This window comes from Cervus canadensis, chromosome 21 (genome assembly GCF_019320065.1).
Source record: "Cervus canadensis isolate Bull #8, Minnesota chromosome 21, ASM1932006v1, whole genome shotgun sequence".
In the NCBI taxonomy this organism is placed as follows: Eukaryota; Metazoa; Chordata; class Mammalia; order Artiodactyla; family Cervidae; genus Cervus; species Cervus canadensis.
Window position 1 is genome coordinate 21,923,502 of NC_057406.1, and position 18,759 is coordinate 21,942,260.

At 42.8% G+C, this 18,759-nt stretch overlaps 2 protein-coding genes across 4 annotated transcripts in view; both read left to right on the top strand.

The window, feature by feature from the left end:
* Positions 1-2,598: 2,598 nt before the first annotated feature.
* Positions 2,599-2,793, top strand: LOC122424076 (translation machinery-associated protein 7-like). Its single transcript, XM_043441728.1, has one exon. It carries the CDS (start codon positions 2,599-2,601, stop codon positions 2,791-2,793), a length of 195 nt encoding a protein of 64 aa, XP_043297663.1.
* A 6,420-nt stretch (positions 2,794-9,213) lies between these two features.
* BORCS5 (BLOC-1 related complex subunit 5) overlaps positions 9,214-18,759 on the top strand; it is a 96,863-nt gene continuing 87,317 nt past the window's right edge. Inside the window, exons 1-2 of one of the 3 annotated variants that reach the window (XM_043441727.1) lie at positions 9,214-9,314; positions 12,151-12,294. In XM_043441727.1, the coding sequence (XP_043297662.1) occupies position 9,314; positions 12,151-12,294 (145 nt within the window). In that variant the 5' untranslated portion in view covers positions 9,214-9,313. Of the gene's footprint in view, positions 9,693-11,031; positions 11,186-12,150; positions 12,295-18,759 lie in introns of those variants that run through there. The other 2 variants (XM_043441725.1, XM_043441726.1) reach the window with 2 other exon arrangements.

Below are 18,759 nucleotides of genomic sequence, written 5' to 3' on the forward strand. Positions count from 1 at the left end.
TCTGATACTGAACTGTACTGAACTCAGATACACCTGTAGAGTGAAAACCCTGCCTCTCACCCTGTGTCCCAATCTAGTTCTCCTCCCCAGAGGCAACCTCTGATCAAACGTTCTTCACATTCAAGAGTCTGCAGTGCCTTCTATATGAGGCATAGTTAAGAGAATCCTATTCAATCGTTCAAAGTGTGGAGAGTTCTTCATTAGGTTGGAGTTCTTCATTTAGAGTTCTTCATTTGCACTTGAGCTAATGTGCAAATCAAGACTCCAGGAAGGCATTGGGATTCGGCAGGATTTATTGTTTATAGGTATGAATAATAATGATGAAAACAATGGTTGTTTTTCACTCGCTAAGTCGTGTCTGACTCTTTGTGACCCCATGAACTGCAGCACACCAGGGTTTATTGTCCTTCACTATCTCCCTAAGTTTGCTCAAACTCACGTCCATTGAGTCAGTGATGTCATCCAACCATCTAGTCCTCTGTCACCCGCCCTCTTCTCCTCCTGCCTTCAATCTTTCCCAGCATCAGGTTCCATCCCAACGAGGCAGCTCTTCAAATCAGGTGGCCAAAGCATTGGAGCTTCAGCTTCAGCATCAGTCCTTCCAATGAATCTTCAGGGCTGATTTCCTGTAGGATTGACCTGTTTGATATCCTTGCAGTCCAAGGGACTCTCAAGAATCTTCTCCAGCACCACAATTTGAAAGCATCAATTCTTCGGTGCTCAGCCTTTCTTATACTCCAACTCATGACTACTGAAAAAACCATGCTTTGACTATATGGACCTTTGTTGGCAAAGTGATTGAAAGGTAGGCTGGCTAAACTTCCAGGGGCTGGCCCCCTGCAGCCTTGTCCAATCAGGTACCAACATAGAGCCCTCGGACACTGACCACCGCTGTAGCCCGCGCTTTCTTCCTTATATGAAAAGACCTGGCCTGGACGCCCGGTCCGGACTATAAAACCCCTCCCCACCCCTCATACCTTGCAGACTCCCTTTGTCTCCTCACTCACCAGCCCCCGGGAGTTCTGCCTGAGAGCGACGCTTAATAAAAGGCCTTTACCACCAGTCCTTAGAGGCGGCTTTTTTCTTCCCGCGGCGTTTTTCCTAACAGTGATGTCTTTGCTTTTTAATATGCTGTCTAAGTTTGTCATAGCTTTCCTTCCAAGGAGCAAGTGTCTTTTAATTTCATGGCTACAGTCACCATCTACAGTGATTTTGCAGCCCAAGAAAACAAAATCTGTCATTACTTCTACATTTTCTCCTTCTATTTGCGTGAAGTGATGCCAAGATCTTAGTTTTTGCCAGCTTTTCACTCTTCTCTTTCACCCTCATCAAGAGGTTTTTTAGTTCTTCCTCACTTTTTGCCATTAGAGTGGTATCATCTGCATATCTGAGGCTGTTGATATTTCTCACAGCAATCTTGATTCCAGTTTGATTCATCCACATTTTGCATGATGTACTCTACATATAAGTTAAATAAACAGAGTGGCAATATACAGCCTTGTCATACTCCTTTCCCAGTTTTGAACCAGTCAGTTGTTCCTTCTAAGGGTCTAACTATTGCTGCTTGACCCGCATTCAGGTTTCTCAGGAGATAAGTAAGGTGGTCTGGTATTCCCATCTCTTTAAGAGTTTTCCAGTTAGTTGTGATCCACACAGTATCTATTATTGAAAACAATGGTGTCTATTATTAAAATGTCACCCCTAATATTTAGCATAGTACCTGGTACATAATGAGGGCTTCCCCGGTGGTACAGTGGTAAACAATCTGCCTGCCAATGCAGGAGGCACAAGAGACTCTGGTTCGATCCCTTGGTGGGAAAGATCCTCTGGAGAAGGAAATGGCAACCCACTCCAGTATTCTTGCCTGGAGAATCCCATGGACAGAGAAACCTGGCTACAGAGCTATAGTCCATGGGTTTTGCAAAGAGCCAAACATGACTGAATGACTGAGCCTGCACATACACGTAATAGTAAATACTTAATGAAAATATATTTGTTGATTGCATGAGTGGAAAAGAAAGACTAGGTTATAGGTTTTATAAGTGTGTTTATAAATCAATGCTTGCTCCACCCACCCCCATATACAGAAGAACAAGTGCAAAGTTACTAAACCTTTGACACTTAACTTGCTGAGGTTCTAACCTTTCACAGTATCTCTACTTTGGTCAATATGAAAGAGCTTTCAAGCCTAAGGCACCATGCAGCTGTAGATTGTTATTCTAGGCTTAAGAACCACAGCTCTAGTTTTAACCAATAGCTACTGGAGGCATGTGGTGCTAGAGATGCCTGTGAACAATGGTCCATTGTGTGAAACTAACTCAACTAGTTGTATCCAAAGGCTGACCTGCTCTTGAATTTCAATAACATTGCAAATATTTGTTTTGAAAGGTTACCAAAGGAAACTCCAGAGTGAATTACCATTGGAGCAATTTTCCTATTGCAATCAGTGACTGATGAGCTTAGTAAGTTTTATCTCCATAGATGTGGAGTCCAGTACATAGCGAGGCCACACTCTTGGACTCTCCTTTCACTCTAGGAGCTAAGTAGATCTTTCCCCACTTAGAAACTTCAGATTTGGGGGAAGGGGCGGCAGGCGCCATGTTGGGCCATGAAGGTGGCAAGAAGAAGCCCCTGAAGCAGCCCAAGAAGCAAACCAAGGAGATGGATGAGGAAGATAAGGCATTCAAGCAGAAGCAGAAGGAGGTGCAGAAGAAACTCAAGGAGCTAAAAGCAAAGGCCAAGGGGAAAGGCCCCCTGACCACCAGTGGAATTAAGAAATCTGGCAAAAAGTAAGCTGTTCCTTATGCCCGAGGCAATGATGACCTTTAGTTCGATTCCTGTTTAATCACCTGGATCCCCTGCCAGAATATCTGTTGCCACCTATAGCTAGAATGACATGTTGCCATGGAACCTATTGTACATTTAAGAATAAACTTTTGTAAAAAAGAAAGAAAGAAAGAAAGAAACTTCAGATTCAAGGCTTGGATACAATGAATGGTTATTGTTAAGTGATTTTTCAGTTATGACAGTGAACAGAAGACATTGATGAAAATAATGATTAAAGACAAATTTTCTATTGATACAGACCAGGAGTTTAAAATTAGAAATGCCACCTCATTGCTGGAAAGATTCTTGTTTTGAAAATAATTTTTATTAGAATATGGTTGATTTACAATGCTGTGTTAGTTTCTGTTGCATAGCAAAGTGAGTTCGTTATGTGTACACATATATCCCCTCGGATTTGGATTTCCTTCCCATTCGGTCATCACAGAGCATGAGTAGCGTTCCCTGAGCTATACAGTAGGTTCTCGTTAGTTATCTATTTAATACATAGCATCAATAGTGTGGACAAGGGAATGGCAACCCACTCCAGAATTCTTGCCTAGAGAAATCCATGGACAGAGGAGCCTGGAGAGCTACAGTCCATGGGGTCGCAAAGAGTCAGACATGACTGAGCAACACACACACACACAATAGTGTAAATGTGTCAACCCCCATCTCCCAGTTTATCCCACCCCTTCCTCCACCCTTGGTGTCCATACATTTGTTCTCCATGTCTGTGTCTATTCCTGCTCTGTAAATGAGACCAGGAGACCTGAGTTCGATGGTCAGGAAGGTCCCCTGGAGAAGGAAATGGCAACCCACTCCAGTATTTTTGCCTGGAGAATCCCATGGACAGAGAAGCCTGACAGGCTATGGTCCATGGCTTCGCAAGAGTTGGACACAACTTAGCAACTAAACCACCATACTCTTTTTCTAGATTTCATATATATGCAAAAACATATGATGTTTTTCTCTTTCTGACTTACTTCACTCTGTATGACAGTCTCTAGGTCCATCTAAGTCTCTACAAGGAACAGTTTTGTTCCTTTTTATGGCTGAGTAATGGCTTCCTGGTGGCTCAGATGGTAAAGAATTTGCCTGCAATGCAGGAGACCCAGGTTCCATCCCTGGATTGGGAAGATCCCCTGGAGAAGAGAATGGCAACCCTCTCCAGTATTCTGGTCTGGAGAACTCCATCAACAGAGAAGCCTGGCGAGAGTCCATGGGGTCACAAAGAGCCCGACACGACTGAGCGACTGACACACATAATACAATATTCCACCATTTATGAAGAGAATCTTAATCCTCTTCTGCCAATACAGTACCTCTCCATTTATGTAGAGGCAGATTTTTTTTTTAAGGTACTTTAGTCAGAAAATGTACATTAAGCACCTGCACTGGGAAATTAAAGACCAATAAGACGCTGTTAACAAACACAAGTTCATGTGCCCGACGCACAGTGAGATCAAACAAAACAAAATGTCAGAGTTTGGAATGTGGAGCAGAGAAAGGTGTATGGCAGGGCCATGCTAGGAAAACAGGTGGCTTGTGCCCCCCACCCCCCAAAATTCCCTAATTCCCCAAAGGATTTCAGCAAAGCATTTTTAAAGGCCAGGTGATGGAGGGTCCCAGGGTATGTGATCATTTGGGCCTATTTCTCTGATTGGTTGATGGTGAGGTAACATTATCAATCCTTAGGTGCCAAAAGGATTAAGAGCTATTTGCTTACTATCATCAAGTAGTTAATTTCTTCCATGTGGAAGAAATTGGTGGTGGTTTTTAGCATCTGAAAACCTCATGAAATATGCCTGAATTACCACAGAGGATGTCGAGGAGGGGCCTGTCCTGGGAAGGCCCCAGAGGGTCCTGCTCAGCTACACACCTACCTTCAAGATCCTTGTAGTTCAGTCATAGTTTAGTGGGGAGAAACACATCCTTATAGTTCAGTTATAGTTCGGTGGGGAGAAACACAGGTAAATTAATGATTGTGTAAAGACTACATGTTATATTAGAAAAAGCTAGCTAAGGAAGCTCACGAGGGGGATGTCTAATCTGGATTTCTGGGAGGAGGTGCATAAGTTCAAAAATTGTTGACTTTGTTTTTTAAGAGTACCTTTGTTGTTTGGTTGCTCAGTCATGTTGGACTCTTTGTGACCCCATGGACTGCAGCATGCCAGGCTTCCCTGTCCTTCACCATCTCCCGGAGCTTGCTCAAACTCATGTCCATTGAGTCAGTGATGCCATCCAACCATCTCTGTCGCTCTCTTCTCCTTCTGCCTTCAACCTTTTCCAGCATCAGAGACTATTCCAGTGAGTCGGCTCTCTGCATCAGGTGGCCAAAGTATTGGAGCTTCAGCTTCAGCATCAGTCCTTCCAATGAATATTCAGGATTGATTTCCTTTAGGATTGACTGGTTTGATCTCCTTGCAGTCCAGGGGACTCTCAAGAGTCTTCTCCAACACCACAGTTCAAAAGAATCAGTTCTTCGGTGCTCAGCCTTCTTTATGTTCCAACTCTCACATCCATATGTGACTACTGGAAAACCATAGCTTTGACTATATGGACATTTGTTGGCAAAGTAATGTCTCTGCTTTTTAATAGGCTGTAGAGGTTTGTCATAGCTTTTCTTACAAGCAGCAAGCATCTTTTAATTTCATGGCTGCAGTCACCATCTGCAGTGATTTTGGAGCCCAAGAAAATAAGAACCCCGTGAACAGTATGAAGAAGGCACCTTCAGGTTCACAGCAAAATTGAGAAGAAGGCACAGAGATTTCCCATGGGCCCCGCCCCGATCTGTGCATAGCGGCTCTATTACCAAGATCCTGCAGAAGAGAGGTATATTTGTTACACAGGTTTCCCGAGTGGCTCTGTAAAGAATCCACTTGCCAATGCAGGAGATGCAAGAGACACAGGTTCGATCCCTGGGTTGAAAAGATCCCCTGGAGTAGGAAATGGTAACCCACTCCAATATTCTTGCCTGAAAAATCCCATAGACAGAGGAGCCTGGCAAACTATGGTCCATCGGGCTGCAAAGAGTCAGACACAACCGTGCAATGGAACTCACACATGTGTGCATATAATGAACCTATACTCACCCACAAAAATCCTTCCAAGTCTCTAGTTGACCTAGGTTAATTCCTAGTGTTGTACATTCTATAGGCTTGGACAAATACATAATGATATGTATCCACCATTACAGTTTTCATACAGAGTATTTTCACTGCCCCCCAAATCCTGTGTTTAGTCTATTCATGCCTTCCCCTTTTCCTCAACCCTGGCAAACACAAGTCTTTTTAACTCTCTCCATATTTTTGCCTTTTCTAGACTGTCATGTACTGGAGTCATACAGCAAGCAGCCTTTTCAGATTGGCTTCTTTCACTTTCTGTGTCTGAGGTTCCTCTGTGTCTCTTCATCTTTCTTTTCCAATGTCTAGACCAGAGGTAGTTTATATACCCACCTAAGGATACCTTGGACTTCCCAGGCGGCTCTAATGGTAAAGAACCCGCCTGCTAATGCAGGAGACATAAAAGCTGTGGGTTCAGTCCCTGGGTGGGGAAGATCCCCTGGAGAAGAAAATGGCAACACACCCCAGTATTCTTGCCTGGAGAATCCCATGGACGGAGGAGCCTGGCGGGCTACAGTCCATGGGATTGCAAAGAGTCGGACATGACTGAAGTGACTTACCAAGGATACATTGGTGGCTTCCAAATTTTGGCGGTTATGAATAAAGCTGTCATAAACACCTGTGTTCAGGTTTTGTGTGGACAGAAGTTTTAAACTCTAAGTTAAACCCTGAAGGATGAAGTTCAGTTAATGAAATGGACAGAGAAAAGCTGAATATTCGAGACAGAGAAAACACAGCCTGACTATTCAGGGGATTTCATCCTGACTGGCATGAAGTTTGACTGTATAGAAATGAATAGAACAAGAGGCTGGGGTCAGAGCATATGAGGTTATCATATGCTAAATTTGAAACTTTATCCTGAAGCCATAGGGTTATTGAAGGTTTTTAGCAGGGCAGTGACAGGTTCAGAGACCTGACTAATATTCTAGAAAATTCTCTGTGCCAGTCACGTGAATGATGCATTGAAGGAAGTGAAGCCAGAGGCCTTCTGCTTTACAAGGAATGAAAGAAGTCAGGAAGCCATGAACTGTGCATGGAGACAAAAGATAAATTAATGAGAGAGGCTTTACAGATGTGGTGACAGGTAGGATATGGTGGTGAGGTTAGCCAGATTTCTGGCTTGGGAGCCTCCAAGGCTTCTGGAGTGCCCAGCAGGATAAAGACACAGAAGAAAGAGCCATTAAAAAGAATGAAACAATACCAATTGCAGCATCATAGATGGACCTAGAGATCGTCATACTGAGTGAAGTAAGTCAGGTAGGAAAAGAGAAATATCATATGATATCTCTTAAATGCAGAATCTAAAAAGAAATGATACAAACGAACTTATTTACAAAATAGATACAACTCACAGACCTAGAGAATGAATTTATGGTTGCCAGCGGGGAAGGGATAGTTGGGGAGTTTGGGATTGACATGTACATACTGCTATGTTTACAATGGATAACTAAAAAGGACTTCCTGTATAGCACAGGGAGCTCTGCTCAATGTTATGTGACAGTCTGGAGGAGAAGGGAGTTTGCAGGGGAGAATGGATACGTGTATATGTATGGCTGAGTACTTCTGCTGTCCATCTGAAGCTATTACAAACATTGTTAATCGACTTATGAATGCTAAGTCATTTCACTTGTGTCGGACTCTTTGCAACCCTCTGAACTATGGCCCACCAGGCATCTCTGTCCATGGGATTCTCTAGGCAAGAATACTGGAGTGGGTTGCCATGCCCCTCCTTCAGGGGATCTTCCCAACCCAGGGATCAAACCTGCAGCTTTTATGTCTTCTGCATTGACAGGCGGGTTCTTTACCACTTCCGCCACCTGGGAAGCCCAATTGACTTATACACCAATATAAAATAAAAAGTTTTTAAAAATTAAAAAAACAAGATTTTGACTCAATTTGTAAATATATATATATATATATATATAATGAAATCATAGTTTACTTGAAAACTCAGGGCATTAGCTGAAAATTTTGTGAAACAAACAATATGAGCTCTAAAGTTCTGAAAATGCCACAGCCAGCCAACTCCTGAATGGGAAAGCATTGCTACCTTGACATCCTTGACCTGTCAAAGTTGACAGTCTCTGTTACACATTATCTCTACTTCCTTCTTGCCTTTTCTACTTTCAGAATGCCTGTGGGTAACTGTCAAGGTTCCCAGAAAGTAGACTTGGGGCATCCACTTTCTTTTGAAGATGCACAAACACCCTAACACAAGAATCAGCATTTTCTATTCATTCTTCTCTCATTTCCAGCTCCTTCCTACACCATCTAGTATGGTTTTTTGTATGGTTGCCACTGCCAATCTCCCAACTTTTGGAACTACAGTAGGAACTTTGTGTTTTGATGTTGTGGATTCCAAACCTAAGTCTATCCAGCACCTCTCTTTTTCCATCTGTAAAAGAGAATTTAAAATTTTGCAGTATACATATGCAAATATCAAGTCAAAATGTTGTATATTTGAAACTAATATAATGTTATATGTCAATTACATCTCAATTTTTAAAAATATCAAAAGGGCTTTCCTAGTGGCTCCGATGGTAAAGAATTCGCCTGCAATGCAGGAAACCTGGATCAATGGGTTGGGAAGATCCTCTGGAGGAGGGCATGGCAACCCATTCCAGTATTCTTGCTTGGAGATTCCCCATGGACAGAGGAGCCTGGTGTGTTACAGTCCATGGGGTCGCAAAGAGTCGATCAGGACTGAGTGACTAAGCATAGCACAGTGGCTTAGTGGTAAAGAATCTGCCAGCCAATGCGAGGGGACAGGGGTCCAATCCCTGGTCTGGGAAGATCCTACATGTTGTAGGACAACTAAGCCCATGCACCACAACTACTAAATCAGTGATCTAGAGCCCAAGCTGTACAACAAGAGAAGCCATCGCAATGAGAAGCTCAGGCACCTTAGTAAAGAATTAGCCGCTGTACCACGCAACTGGAGAAAGCCCTCCCACAGCAAGGAAGACCCAGCACAACCAAAAATAAACATAAACAAATGTCATTTTTAAAAATGAGAAAGAGAATACATTAAAAAAAAAAAAAAAGCAAACCCAAACACAGGCAAAAACAAACCCCTCAAAAACCTGTTAGTAAATTTCTAACTATAGAGGTAACGTGCCTAGCGTGTGGATGATGCTTAAAGGTGAATCTCATCACTACCATAGGAACCGCCTCAATCTTAGGAGCGGCTCTGCGTTTGAGGCGATCTGGCCCTTTAAGGCTGCGCCCGCTGTCCTGGGTAGCGTGAGTCTCCCCGCCCTCCCTCGGGCAGGGGGCGGGGCACTCTAACCCGGAACTGACCGCCGATCGCAGCCGTCGCTGCCAATCCGCGTCGCGGAAGGAACGAACCTGCGGCCCCTGGAGCGAGTGAGTGATTGCGGCGCCGCCCGCCGGTCGCAGGCGTGGCTGGTTCCCGGCGTTCACCCGCCTCCTTGCCTTTGGTTTCCCCAAAGAAGGCGGGCGGGCGAGCGGCGTGCAGCCCCGCGGCGCCTCCCTGCAAGCCTTTCCCCAAATAGGGCCTCTCCGTCCCCACCGTCCGCGCCCACGCGTGGGCTGGGCGCGCTATCCCCACATCGCAGCCGGTGTAGCCTCCGCATCTTGGTCTCCCGGTCCCTGCTCTGTCGCCCCTCCGCCTGAGCGGTCGCCGCCCGTTCCGTCGTTCCTCCGCTGCCACCGCTGCCGGCACCATGGGCAGTGAGCAGAGCTCCGAGGCCGAGAGCCGACCCAACGATCTGAACTCCTCAGGTCGGTGTCCTAACTACTTCCACCCTCCTCCAGCCAGCCCTGCCTGCTTGCCGGGCGGGCTGCCTTCCCAGCGTGCTGGGGACCGGGACCGGCGGACGGGAACGCACAGAAAGCTCTCGCGGTACTTTTTTTCTTAAAAAAGAAAAAAAAAAAAAAAAAAAGCCATTATCTGTCCTAGCCTTAATTTCCCTGATGGAACCCAGTGCTGTGATTGCAAGCTAAGCCAGCGTGGGCGCCCAAGCCCATTTTTGATTTTCAAAACAGCTATTTGTCTCAGCTGCAGCTTACTCCTTGAAAGACGATCTAATTAATATTTGGCTTTAGTATTCATGACTGTCGAGGTGAGATTGCGGTCGTAGAGTGGATAGGTCATAGAATCTCAAAGAACAGATTCCTCCTTAAAAGTGGGTCCTAGAAATTCCTTTTCAGAAGGGGCGTGTGACAGGTGTACTGTCGCTTAGAACCCTTGCGTGCGATCATGTCCAGAAACTGCATCTTCCCATCGAATGGTGTCTCGGCTCCCTTTCTCATATAGAAGTTGGTCATGAAGGCAAGTTCTGATGTTTTGCCCTACTCTTTCCCGGTCCATATTTTTTTAGATTTCTCTTCGAGTTTAGTGTAGAAATGAGAGGAATTTTGTTCCTGTAATGTAGTGAGCGCTCAATTAATAAAAACAGCTGATGCTTAATTGAAGATCGTTTTCACCTTTATTTTTTGTTACACACCAAACCCTAGGACCACTGGGGCTGCCCTGGATAATAAGCTCTGGAGTGGTTAATCGAAACTGGCTTATATCTGGGGCCTGCTCTGACCTTGGTAGGACGTGTAATTAAGAAATGTATAAATTAACAGAACTAGAGGTATTCCACACTGAAATGTGACCTTCAAGGCTAGTTCAGACCATTCTGGGGGCTAGATTGAGATAGCTTTTAACTGTGAGCAGTATCTACGGCTACATTTTTACTTCTTTGGAAGATCCAGAATGCAGTGTCTTATAAGAAATACGGTAATAATTGTTACCCTTTACTTTCTGGCCTCTGTGTCAGGCCAGAATCATATTTTGCAAGAAGTGTGTCATCTTTTTAATAGGCTTGTTCGCCTTCTAACCAGCAGCATGGGCTCTGACCAGTACCAGCGTATGCTAACTAATACTGCCAAATAGTATAGGCTAAGTGCGTCACATGTGTTAATGTTTAATCCTCTCAGTAGCCCCATTTTACAGACAAGTAGTAGAGGCTACCTAGAATCGAGTGAAGTTTGTTTTCCTCTGGAGTCTGGGGATGGAGGAATCACTTTGTCCCAGGAAAGATTTCTGACTTGAGGTTTGTAAAAACATTAGGTAAATTACCAAAAGAGGCTAAGAGAGATTTCTTGAAGAGCAGTGAAAGCAGCTGAGATTCTAAGAGTGAAGGCCAAGCCTCCAGAGACTTTATCCTGCAGGAGGCAGGATGGTTCTATGGCATGTTTGGATCAACCTTTGAGTCATGATTATGGTAAGCCTGCAAATACTACTTTCTAGAGTGTAAAACAATAAAGATTCATTTTTGCCCCAACCAGAAGATGTTTGGGAACGCAGGATGTCTTGGTCTGGGATGTCCTTAAATCACTTCCTTCTAAATGGATTACATTTGCCTAGAAACCTGAAATTGATCTGCCTCTTTAGCAGTCCTTCAAATTTCTTAATTTTGGCTCAGCCTACCGTTGTCCCACTGGTTCTTTCTGCCCTGTGACTTTAAGGGGTGAGGGGGCTGGTGTGGTTGTCTTGGGTTGAGAATCAGGGTTTTTTGTTTTTTTTTTTTTGCTGTAACTAGGATCTATTCAACATACCAGGCTTACTGTGGTAGGGTGGCTACAGCTTTGCAACCCCAGCATGGCAGGGATGGGCTATGTATACTAATAATCCATTTACCTCCCATTCCCTTCTTAACTCTGTCTCTAGCACTGTTGACCTTGAGTAAGTCACAGCTAAATCTTGTACCCTTATTTTCTCATTGGGAAATAGGGACAAACATAAGGAGGATCAAAGAAACAAAAATTAAAAACAATCTGCTTATTTTGTGTGTTGAATAAACTTTTAGTTACAAAAGCACTTTTATAGTTGGCACGTGTGTGTTAGTTGCTTACTCGTGTCCGACTCTTTGTGACCCCATGGACCGTAGCCCACTAGGCTCTTTGGTCCGTAGAATTCTCCAGGCAAGAATACTGGAGTGGGTTGCCATTTCCTTCTCCAATAGATGGCATATGTCCCTGTAAAGTTTGAGGATTTTTTAATACCATAGAAAACAGAGGTCCTCTGTAATTCATCTTCCCTACCCCAGCCCCCACCACAGGGTAAGTATGGTTAGCATTTTTTTGTGTGTAAGAATGTCCTTTTTAATGACTACAGTGAAAACAGCCTTGTTGAGACAGAGGTGGCTAAATAACATGCAGCTCCTGAGTGATGTAACTTTATTTTCAGTGACCCCTTCTCCAGCTAAGCATAGAGCCAAGATGGACGATATTGTGGTTGTAGCTCAAGGCTCCCAGGCCTCAAGGAACGTCAGCAACGATCCTGATGTCATCAAGTTGCAAGAGATTCCAACCTTCCAGCCACTCTTGAAAGGTAAGGGTTTGCATTAAAGAAAATTTATTGACGTATAGTTGATTTACAAGATTGTGTTTGATTGATTGATTTGTTTGATTGTGATTGATATAGTTGATTTACAAGATTTCAGGTATACTGCAAAGTGATCCAGTTGTGTTTGTGTGTGAGTATATTCTTTTTCAGATTCTTTTCTATTATAGGTTATTACAGGATATTGAATATAGTAAGTCCCCCACTGACATCAGGGGACAGACCTTCCAGACAGAAAGTCAGTAAGGTAACAGAGATCCTAACTGACACAATAGAACAATTATACTTCATTGATATCTGTAGGTCACTCTGGGCTTCCCTGGTGGCTCAGATGGTAAAGAATCTGCCTGCAGTGTGGGAGACTTGGGTTCAGTCCCCGGACTGGGAAGACCCCTTGGAGAAGGGCACGGCAACCCACTCCAGAATTCTTGCCTGGAGAATTCCGCGGACAGAGGAGCCTGGTTGACTAGAGTCCATGGGTCACAAAGAGTCAGATACAACTGAGCAACTAGCACACTTACAAAGTATATGTGGGTGTCCCAAAGACCAGTGATTTTCTCTTAACTGAATGGGGTTTTTGCTGTAAGAATCACTCTTTCTGTCTTCCTCTCCACACAAAAAATGAGGAACTATAAATGATTCAGTCGACCTTCCCTGGTTTACTTAACCTGGTCCAATATAATAGAAAACATCTTACATTTATAGAACTATTTATATTAAAAGCTTCCTTCCCCTACACAACATATATATTAACTCTTTAGTTAATACATCTTTAGTTAATACATTTAGTTAATACATTTAGTTCTTACATCATTACATATGTTTGAATGATTTGTGCCTGATAAGACAACTAGCAGATAGAGGTTCAACTTCAACCTGTATCACTGATGTCAAATCTACTAGTTACACTATTTCACGCTATTCTTAAAAAACAAAAATAAACCCAAATGGTGCTTTATAAATGATCCATGTACCATCTCATTCTTCCCAGTGCTTCATCTGCTTTCCAGATGAGGAAATACAAGCTTTCAGTCTTTCCCCACAGGCCTCATTGTTAGACTTCAGTAAACTCGTCTGGTTCTTACACAAAACAGCACGTTGTATCCTGTTACCCATCTTCTCATTAGTTTCTGTTGTTTTAAGGAGTATGTGATTCTCCAAAGAAGCCAGCATTAATGAATTTTCCATCTTCATATATCCTTGTGCAATCAGATTTAAAAGATACACCTTTATCTTTAGAAACTTAGAGGTGGACACTTGTGTTCTGTCCTTGATCGCTTCTGGAGTTGCAAGTAGTGCTGCTCACAGTCAACCTGATCATGCCTCTTCTTCCTGTTAACTATGCCGTCTCTCCTCCCGAAGTCTTTCTGTCTTCCTCTCCTCATAAAAAATGAGGAACTATAAATGATTTAGTTGACCTACCCTGGTTTACTTAACCTGGTGTAGTATAATATAGAAAACATCTTATGTTTATAGAACTGGTTGAGGCTGGTGTGATCTATTTTTGTCCCCACTTTAAGAAGTGAAAGTGTTCGTCATGCAGTTGCGTCTGATTCTTTGCGACTCATTGCACTGTAGCCCACCAGGCTCCTCTGTCCATGGGATTCTCCAGGCAGGAATACTGAAGTGGGGAGCCATTCCCTTCTCCAGCGGGATCTTCCAAACCCAGGGATCGAACCTGGGTCTCCTGCATTGCAGGCAGATTCTTTTAATGTCTGAGCCACCAGGGAAGCCCCTGTCCCACTTTAGGGAAATTCTGAAAGCAAACAAAAAACTTAACCCCCCCCCCCCCAACTTTGAGATATATTTAATATTTTTCTGGAATTACTGTTTCTTCTTTGAGCATTTGAACTAACTCATACTTTATGATAAGTTGACTAGTAGGGGAAGCATCTACAAGAAGGTTTGGTGTCAAGGCAAGTTAACCTCAGATTTAAAATCGTCTCTGGGAACCCTGGGAGTGAATAGTTGATGCACTGCAGTTAATGCAACACAGCTGGACGTGGTTGCATTGTGCCCTGGATTTTATTATTTTTTATCCAAGTGTAGTTGATTTGCAGTAGTCTGTTAGTTTCAGGTGTACGGCATAATGATTCAGTATTTTGTAGGTTATGTTCCATTATAGGTTATTTCAATATGATGGGCATAATTTTCTGTGCTATACAGTGTATCCGTGTGGCTTATCCATCTCATGTATAATAGTTTGCATGTGTTAATTTCATACCTCTGATTTGTCCCTCCCCCCTTTGTCTCCTCTTTAGTAACTACAAGTTGTTTTTTTTCTACATCTGTAAGTCTGCTTGTGTTTTGCATAGACATTCATTTTTATTCTTTTTTAGATTCTGCATATACGTAATATCGTATAGTATTTGTCTTTTCTCTGTCTGACTTCTGCCATAAAGCATAATATTCTCCAGGTCCATCCACGTTGCTGCAAATGGCAGCATTTCATTCTTTTCTAAGGCTAATGTTCCACTGTAGATACATCACCACATCTTAACCCAGTAATCTGTTGATGAGCACTTGGTTTTTTCCATGTCTTGTTACTTGTAAATCATGCTGCTGTGAACATCGGGTGCATGTATATTTTCAACTTAGTGTTTTTGTTTTTTCTGAATATGTGCGCAGGAGTGGGATTGCTGGATCGTATGGTAGTACTATTTCTAGTTTTTTAAGGAACCTCAATACTGTTTTCCCCTAGTGGCTGCACCAAATTATATTCTCACCAACAGTTTACAAGGCTTCCATCACCTGGATTTTAATCGGGACTTGGCTACCAACTGGCTGTGTTGCCCTGGCTTTGTTTTTCACCTCTTTGAACCGTGGTTGTTGAGATCATTGAGAACAGGTGCCGGAGAGAGGAAAGCTTGCGATAAGTAGCTTGTAGTTAAGAGGAATCTTGGGATTTGGCTACTGAAGGTAGAAAAATCACTTTATGAGAGTGATGTGAAAACAGAAATGGCAACAAGAGGCAGTGGCCAGGCTGCAGGGAAACGAAAAAAGCCAGTGAACATTTACGTTACCGCTCGCGCTTCACTTGTGAAGAAGAAACGTCTCGGACAGTGATTAGAAAAGGTAGGCCAGGGGGACAGTTGGGTGGAAATAGTAAGTATAATCATGGTATTAACAATAATTGTAGCTAATCCTTACCTCCCATACTATGTGTGACCTGTTTTTCGTTCCCCACTTCCTCCCTTCTTTCTTTCCTCACTTCCCCCTTTCCCCCTTCCCCTCCTCCCCTTCTTGTCTATCTTTCCTTCCTTCCTTTCTTTTGCTGCAATGGGTCTTAGTTGCAGCATGCAGAATTTTCCTCGGCGATATGTGGGATCTAGTTCCCTGACCGGAAACTGAACCCTGGGCCCCCTGCATTGGGGGTGCAGCATCCTAACCACCAGGGATGTCCTTTGTTCTCTCCACGTTCTAGATTAAACATTGGCATTTAGAGAGCTTCAGTTCACGGCCTAGAGAACTGCCATCTCCAGTTGGCATCTGGATATCGAGTTTTAACTATTTTGTGCATGGAATAAGACTCAGTTTCAGATGCAGAGAATGCATTGGTGGTTGCCAGAGGGGAGGGGAGTTGTGGGGGAGGTTGAGAGGTACAGACTTGCAATTATAAAATAGACAAGTCCCAGGGTGTAAAGTACAGCATGAGGAATATAATTGGTAATACTGTAATAACTCTCTGTTGGTAGATGGTACCTAGATTTATCATGGTCATCATTTTTTTTTTTTTAATCATGGTCATCTTTTTGTAAGGTATAAAAATATCAAATCATTGTTGTACACCTGAAACAAATATAGTATTAGAAGTTAGTTACACTTCTTAAAAAAAAATACAGAACTCAGTTTCCAACTCTAGGGAAACCCATGGTAAAAATCACGAGACTGTAAAGGGAAATAGGGTGATGGCCGTCAGCTGGTTTGGATTTTCAGGTGCCTTGTTCCTTACGGAGCCTCCTGCCTTTTTTTTGTTTTAATTATTTATTATTTCTGGCTGTGTCGAGTCTTGGTTGCGGTGTGCAGGCTTGGTTGGCCCATGGCGTGTGGGATCTTAGTTCCCCTGACCGGGGATGGAACCCACGCCCCGTGCATTGGGAGGTGGTTTCTTAAACACTGGACCACCAGGAGGGAAGTCCTGAGCCTTCTGCTTTGATGTTCCGCCTGGTATAAAGCCCTGCATCTGCCTGCAGGACTGGGCAGGGGTGACTCATCACTCTTGCCTTTATTCCTAGTCTCTTTTTTTCCTCCTCTGCTGCTTTTGGGATGAGGCTGTTTCTCAAAGTAGTAAAAGGGCCACCCAGTGAGGGCTGTACCCACAGGTTTGATTTCAGAAAGCTTTATTCAAGTTAATGACAGTGTATTCTTTCAAAACAATATATTCAAGCCCTGCACAGAGTCCACTATTGTTCCGTAATGTCATCTGATACACTGCTAATGCTGGTGGGTGATCTGCGGAGGCTGTGCCTGGGCGAGTTTGGGGCGATTCTCTGACTGAGGTAATGTGTGCGTTTTTTTCTTGTTTTTTCTTATAAGCAAGCAGATTCTTTCTTTGGTCTTAACCCTTTTGGGTAAACATTGCAGGGTATAATTTATGTTCCACATGAATGCCAAGTAACGTTACATTAGCAAGGTTCCTCTTTTAAGCCTAAAAGAATTTCCTTTCTTTCCTAGAAGTCTCTGAAGTAGCAATTATTTTGAAATGTAACACACGTAAGAGAAAAGGAGAAATTAAAAAATTAGAAAGTGGTAACAAATGACTGTGGCAGCACAAAAGCAAAATGTAGATTTGATGCAAATTAGATTCCCAGAGGATTTCTTACTTAAAATTCAACCACTTATATTTTCTAATGAACCTCACTGTTTTTTATGTCATTCTACAGAAATGAAATACAAGAGAAATGCAGTATTGATGTTTTCTGTATCACAGTTATAAGACTATTCACTCCTGGTGATAAATAAATGCGCATGGGAGTGAGGACATAGTGGTGTGTACACATATGATGTTGTTTACAACTGACCTTGGATACAAACACAATATTGTCTTGTTGCCTAGGAAGGGGACTGTCTTATTACCAACATATATAGTGTAAAAGCTTCAGTGGTACTAAGCAGATCTGTTGGGAGTTCTGTGCTTGGTTGTTAAGAAGATGATATACATGAAGGAGGTTTTGACAATTAAAAAGAGCCTGAGGCTTTCCTTGGTGGAGCAAAATCTTGCAAAACAGCAGTGAAGGTTCTGAAATCATGTGTAATGTTGAGAGAGAGTGCTTGAAGTTTAAGTGGAGGACGGTGGGTTGGAGAAGCATGAATCGATGGAAAAGGTTGATGTGAAGAACACGAGGGAGCTGGATTTCAAATGACCAGTTTATTCATGTGTTTCTCACTCACCCACCTATTAGCCAGACGAATAAAATAATAAAGGAAGTTGGCCCTGGCATTCATCAGAGGCCTGCCTCTGCCACCTGCCAGGCCTTACCTCCACCTTGGAAAGTGGAGTGACAAAGGGGGAAACCAGGGGTGAGTCTTACCCAGAGCCAGTCTTCTCTAAATGGCTTAATGGTGACCTCCAGACCCATGGTTGATCCTAAGAGGATAGTTTCCCCCCAGGTACTATCTTTGAAATGTTGATAATTCATTCCTTAATTACCTGTTACATTGTATGTGTAATAGCGCTTCAGTTAACCTTTTAAACGTGGCCATTAACCAGCGAAGTGTGAGTCTTACTCAGAAGAGTGGGACATACCAGGAGAATGGTCCCTCTAAACCATGGAGAAGATCTGTGAGAGCAACCTCCCTTTTTCCTCACTCCAGTAAATCTCTGTGCCTGTATGCGTTCTTGTTTCTTTCCATGAAGTCTCTAAGAAGGTGTGTCTGTGCCTTTTATTAAAGACCCTTAAATAATATCTTTTAAAGAAATTAAGAGAAGAAAATCTCTATATAGAATATTTACTCATGTGCTTATCATTTCAGGAATTCTTAATCCCCTCCTATAGATTGAAGCTTCCATTGATGAAATTTGTTCTTAATTTGAAGAACTTCTTGTAGCATTTATTACAGTGCAGGTCAGCTGGAAGCAAATTCTTTCTGTTTTTATTTATATAAGAATGTCAGTTTTGCCCATTATTGTTATAAGGTTTTTTTCTTTTTTTTTTTTAATGATGACTATGTTTTTGAGGAGATATTGTGAGACTGTGTAATCTTGTTTTTCAAGACCATTTCTTTCACCAGTTATAATATCCATTGATATTTTGTGCTTGAATTAATTATACAGTGATGGTTTCCAAATAGTGGTTTTCTGACTTTATCATTCCTTCTACATTTATTGGTTTGCATTTTACTGTAAGGAAGACCCTTCTCTTCTCCCCAGTATTTATTCATTTATTTAAGTCAGTGTGGAACAGCGAATTCCTATTATATTCAGTGGGTTATGATCTGTTAAAGTCATTACAT

Bases quoted from the DNA above. Each gene is read 5' to 3' on its own strand.
- LOC122424076 (XM_043441728.1), top strand. From the start codon at position 2,599: ATGTTGGGCCATGAAGGTGGCAAGAAGAAGCCCCTGAAGCAGCCCAAG.